Source organism: Phaseolus vulgaris, chromosome 3 (genome assembly GCF_051622355.1).
Source record: "Phaseolus vulgaris cultivar YP4 chromosome 3, ASM5162235v1, whole genome shotgun sequence".
Lineage (NCBI taxonomy): Eukaryota > Viridiplantae > Streptophyta > Magnoliopsida > Fabales > Fabaceae > Phaseolus > Phaseolus vulgaris.
Genome location: NC_143500.1, coordinates 50,516,996 through 50,522,987, shown reverse-complemented (window position 1 = coordinate 50,522,987; position 5,992 = coordinate 50,516,996). Strand labels below are relative to the sequence as shown.

The 5,992-nt window shown below is 29.9% G+C and overlaps 1 protein-coding gene across 4 annotated transcripts; it reads left to right on the top strand.

The window, feature by feature from the left end:
* The first annotated feature begins 927 nt into the window (after positions 1-927).
* Positions 928-4,644, top strand: LOC137808372 (calcium uniporter protein 3, mitochondrial). Of its 4 annotated transcripts, none has more exons than XR_016519277.1 (3): positions 1,108-1,694; positions 1,961-2,277; positions 3,981-4,644. XR_016519277.1 is itself a non-coding variant. In XM_090299734.1 (3 exons), the coding sequence occupies exons 1-2, from the start codon at positions 1,188-1,190 to the stop codon at positions 1,979-1,981; spliced, it is 528 nt and encodes a 175-aa protein (XP_090155860.1). In that variant the 5' UTR covers positions 1,112-1,187; the 3' UTR covers positions 1,982-2,013; positions 3,981-4,119. The 4 variants fall into 4 exon arrangements, 2 of the variants coding, with proteins under 2 accessions (XP_068465547.1, XP_090155860.1); XR_016519278.1 differs by having other exon boundaries at positions 1,961-2,609; XM_090299734.1 differs by having other exon boundaries at positions 1,112-1,694; positions 1,961-2,013; positions 3,981-4,119.
* Positions 4,645-5,992: the final 1,348 nt, after the last annotated feature.

Sequence of the window (5,992 nt, the reverse complement as noted above, 5' to 3'; positions counted from 1 at the left end):
GTGGATTACACATTTTGAAGAAGATTAGCTTTTGCAAATCGTAGAAGCTTTACTCGTTATGTACGGTGTTTCTGTAAATAGATCTGTTTAACCCGAATATCTCATTATTAATATATTATTTTGGGTGATTAAAGAAAATATAAGAATAGTTATTAGAAGAAAAAACGTTTATTTCGTTTATTGAGTTAATAAAGAAAAGACATAAAATATAATACGAATGGTTGGTCGAATATGAAATAACATAATTAGAAAGCAAAGTTGAAAGGCCCAAACAACAGGATAAGATTTGAAATTCAAAAGATACAGAATCCTTGAATATTAATATTTAGCATAGACAGTGTAGAACCGAAAGAATATGAAAATCATAATTCTGCAGTAGATTAATTAATAATAATAATAATAATGATTATCGGTAATTAGCATGGGTTAAAGAAAGAGAGAGAGATAGGTGGAGTGAGGGAGATGAAGAGATTTGCGTGAACGCAACCCTAGACTGAATGTTGGCGTAACAGTCACTACTCCAGGGTTTCTCCTTTTGAGCCCTCTCATGCAAAGCATGCCTATTTTAGTATTCTAGTAATCTTAATTATCTCAACTATCTTCCTTAGTATTGAATGAGAAGCAGATAACGATGCCTAATTTATTTCCAAAAATAAAATAATCCCCTGCAGCTTAATTTGCATGCGCACCCTATCCAAGCTCACACTGAGTCAGCATCCCCTCACAGCCACCACGAACTAACTCCACAAGCGAACCCCCCTCTCTCTCTATACTTCTTCCAACATAAATAAATCTATAATTTACAAAATCACACGGTTCATAATCGCAATCGACCTGGTCGTCACACCTCATCCAAACACGTGTACACCACTAATCCTTCATTTTCATTTTCAATTTATCGTCTCTATGCCAACCCAATATTTTCCCACTTTTCTCATTCAACACATTGACATCACCGCCCCGCAAAAATATATATCCACGTTCTACAAATTCAAAATATCGTCGGCGATATCGCGTACAAATTCTCGCGTTATTTATCACCAACGTTATCTCAATTAGTCATTTACAACAGACAGATAAATCAAGCACTTCCGCTCTTATAGGGCACCTATAAATTAACTTCCCCCACACCTCTTTCACTCCAACCCATTAAGACGACACCATTCCTCTATTCTCTATTTTCAATAATGGCGTTTAAGAAAACCCTAGCCAAGCGCCTCCTTAACATCACCAAAATCTCCAATTACCGCATTTCCTCCTCCGTTCGTTCTCCCAATCCGTCAAAACCTGGCATTGCTCCAGATCCCGGAGATAACGGAATCTTCCGCCGCTTCCTCCACAAGAGGCCCGTCTTCTTGTCGGAGCTTCGGCAGCCTTCTGCCAACACCATCCTCCCCCGCCTCCGGGAGATGGACATTGCACGGAGCCGGATCCGGTTGGACGGACTCACTCCTCCGGAAAAATTAAAACTGGCGCCCAATGATATGAGGAAGCTCCTGAGACACGTGCGATTAGAAGCAGTGAAATCGAAGTTACGGGACATTCCACAGAGTTGCATAACGTACTCGGAGTTCTTTCGAATTTGCGATGAGATTTCCTCCGATCCGGAGGAAGCGAGAAGCATCGCGCAGATGCTGGAGGATTCTTCCTCTGTTATGATCTTTGGAGATGTCGTTCACCTCCGTCCCGAAAAGGTTAATTTCTTTTCCGTCTTTTTATTTTAATCTATGATTTCATTTTTTTTTTGTTTGTTTGTGTTGCTCTGTTGGGTTGTGTTTTGATGTGTCGGCTGATACAGAGAGGGTGACGGTGGAGATTATGAAATTAAGATCCCAGATAGGTTTCTGGCTTACTAGCTATACGCTTATAGTTTTTTTTTTAATTCAATTTTAGGAAGAATTTGTTTTGGAAACGGCAGAGGACTGATAAGGTTTTGTGGTGATTTGTGTTTTTTTCACAGGAAATTGAAAGTTTGTTGTAATCAAAGGTGTAAAGGATTCTACCTTTGAGATGGTAAATTTGGGGGCTTTTTAAAGGATCCGCGAAAAGCCCTCCTGCTTTCATACCCTTCTTCCTCATCCTTTGGGAGAATTTTTCAAATTTTTTTATTGATACAGAGGACAGGGGTTTTTGGTTCTCTATTTGAAAATTCTAGATTTTTTATTTACTATGATATGAAGATTTTCAAATGCATAACCCATCTAGCACAGTGGCTGAAAAGTAGATTTGCCTAGTTTTTTCTATTGGGATCCTTTTCCAGTGGAAAGATAAGTTTTGGTAACTCCTTGAAAACCAAATTTATTAAAAAGTTTTTTTATTATTAGTGTTAGTGTTTACCATTGAATAACAATATATAAATGTGTCTATTATTATCATATTATTATTCAATTTATACATTAGTTTGCCTTAAAATATATTTTAAATTTTTTTAACTGAGTTTGTAGATGACCCATAGTAGTAAATTCCAAAGTCTACTATAAAACAATGTTTCTTGAATTTTTTTAATTTTTTTTTTATGAAAATTCACTATTTTGTGGAAGAAATGACAGGGGACAGACTGGTAGGATAATATGCAGAGGAGTCAGAGCAATCATTTCATTTTTTAAGTAGTTAAAGATTTTGTCTTTCATTATATGAATTATATAATAATTGCAGGGCAGCACCAAACTATAATAATTGATTGTCTGAAAAATACTATATTTGATAGTAGGTTCTATAATTATTTGTTATATGATTCCTAAATAAAAATGACAATTATAAATTATATGTGTTTATTAGCCTTAATAAAAAAATGTTTTGAAAATATTTTACAATTACAGAAGTGTGATTAAAAACGTTTAATTTAATTGTTATGTTTTAATTATAAAATATTATTTTAATAAATGTATACCTTATGGAAGATTAAATTGAAGTCTATCAAATTTTATATAATAATTAAATAAGATTATTTTTGATACTTCTTAGTATTATATGGACATCTAGGGACGGTGAATTTATGGAAAATGAGCCATTGATTCCCTGTCCCAGTGGGTAGGCAGCTATTTCCATAACTTTTAGGAATTATGGATGTTTACAAAATGAATTATGCCATCAAGAAATAATATGCATTATGCTAGCATAGTTATTTGTCTTTTATGTGAATAATTGGCCGGTGATTTGTGCAAAAAATCAGGCTTATTTCAGGGCACAAGTGGGTAGGCAGCATTTTATAGAAATCTGAGATGTTGACAACTATACAAATCAAACTTATGTCAGTAACATAATATAATTAACAACATTTTAAAGTAATAAATAATTTCTATTAAATGTTATTAGATTAATCATGTTGCTAACATGTTATTCAAAAAGACAAACTTTTAAATTTCTCAATGAAAAATTATTTAATTATATTAATGCTTATATTAATTGTTTTGGTATATAAAAAATGATTTAATTATATTAATGCATATATTAATGTTTGGACAATTCTTATTTCATATGGTCTAGGGTGATTAAGATATCATTAATCTTTTCATTTTTCAATCATTAAACATTTTTATTTTTATCCTAATTTCTTTTATTCATAAACTAAAATATAAATATTAATATTTGAATTAATTTTATTTATTTTTAATTTAAAATATTAATATATATTATTGTATTATTAAAATAGTTGTTAAGGGGTGTATTTCAGTGATCAGGAATATGCCATTTTAACTTTTAGTTAACGTCTCCCTGTGGAAACAACTTTTCAATTGAATATGCTTAGGGTCATTTTTTCTAGGATACTGTGTAGTTCACCTCTTGGCCTACTTTTGACCACTACACCATTTTGATTTTCTCCACATTTATTACTTTTTGTTCTTTTTGTTTTCATGAATATGTTTAAATTGTGATTTTATTCTAGTCAAATATTTGTCTGATCCCATCCAAGTTGTGTAACATTAAAAAAGAAGTGAAAATTGAGCCATGTTACCCAAACTCAGTACAATTTGTTACAGGTAGCAGAAATCTTTCACTCTGTGTTTTCTCTAAGAGAGTCAGAAAGAGAAGAAATGGAGAAAGTGAAAGCAGAAATTGATGAGAGAGCAAAGACCTTGACTCAGCGTGAACTCTGGGCTGGATATGGATTGATATTGGCACAAATAATAGGGTCCATGAGACTCACATTTTGGGAACTATCATGGGATGTGATGGAACCAATATGCTACTTTGTTAGTTGCATATACTTCATGGTTGGTTACACCTTCTTCCTTAGAACCTCCAACCAGCCTTGCTACAATGGCATCTATGAAAGCCGTTTCAACAGTCAGCAGAAGCGCCTAATGAAACTTCACAATTTTGACATTGACAGGTATAATGAGCTCAAAGGTGTTGTTGTACCATCGCAATTTCATAAAAAATTGCAGTGAGTGTAGGATATGATTGCTCAAATATCACTCCTTCCTCATTCTCCACCAACTATGGGGAAGTATTCTCCACCCTTTTTTTCACATATCAGTCATCATCCAAAACCAGAGACAACAAAAAAAGATAAAAAAAAAAATCTTTATGATTAAGATGAGTTAGCATTAGGCGCGGCTTGGTGTACAATATGCAGAGTGATTTCTTAATTTTTTTTACGTCTTTTCTCTCTTATACTATTATTATATAAATCTTACAAGATAATGTGTTTTCTCTTTTATATTATTATATTATATAAATCAAACTTACAAGATAATGTCTTAGGAGCAAGAAAAAAAAAACATTTAAGTTCAATAAAAATAAAAGACAAAAAGCATGTACCACAAGAAATAGGTAATTAGTAGTCACTCATCAACTTTTAGTCTCAATATTCATTTAGGTAACATGTGACCTGAAACAATCTTTGTTTTTTAAACAAAACAAAAACATTCTATTACCGATGCCTAGATGCCTCTTTCGTAATACTAGCGTTCCATAATAATATTCATAATAATAACAGTGGAAATGCTCATTGCCCGCTTATCTGTATTTTTTTATAATTATTATTATTATATATATATATATTTATTAAAATTAACTATAAATTTGTAATGATAGAATAATTTAATAATAAATTAAATTTTAAGAAATAAATAATTTATTGAATTTGAAGAAGCAGGCTAAACTTTAAACTATTCTAATAGAATACTTATCTCAGTTTGAATAGTTATATTTGCGAAAGGTAAAATAATTTTTTTTATATACTTCAAAACAGTTATTAAAGATTAAAGAGAAGAATCCTTTTACCATAAATAATATAATATATTAATTATAAATATATATATATATATATAGATAAATAAATAAATAAATGTATATTAAAATAGAAACATATTTTTTTTAGTTCATTCCAATTGGATGATGATATAATGTTTGTGCAAGAACTGTGCAAGATAATTATTATCTATATCTTTTGAAGGGTAGTTTTATTAAGCATTCATAATATATGTCTTTAGAATCCTGAAGTTATTAATTTTAAATTATTATTTAAGTTTTATTATTTATTTTAATTAATTAATTTATATAATTTAACTTGATTAGTATTAATTTTATGCTTAATTATTATTTTATTTAAGTGCATTTCTTATTTTAATTTAAATATTTAAATTTATTTATTTTAAACTATATAATTTTTTATTTATTATTATTCATTAAGTTTAAATTTGTATAATATATTTTATCATTTTTTTGTGATATTTCTGAACAGAAAGACAACACGGATCATAAAAAAACTTTTTTAAAAAATAGATCTTCGAAGAATGTACTTATCCAGCTTGTTAATATACAAAGTAAATATTAATATTATTTCATATTATTATCTAAACAGTTGAAACATTAGTTTTTTATTAATTAATGACCATAAAGTACAATATATTTTTATGATTTTAATTATTTTTAGTGTCATTGGTATGTTAACTTCAAATTTATTTATTAGTCTTTTAAACGATAAACCTATTAGGTCACAAATTATCCTGTAAACTTATTTAAATTTTTAATATCAATATAAAGT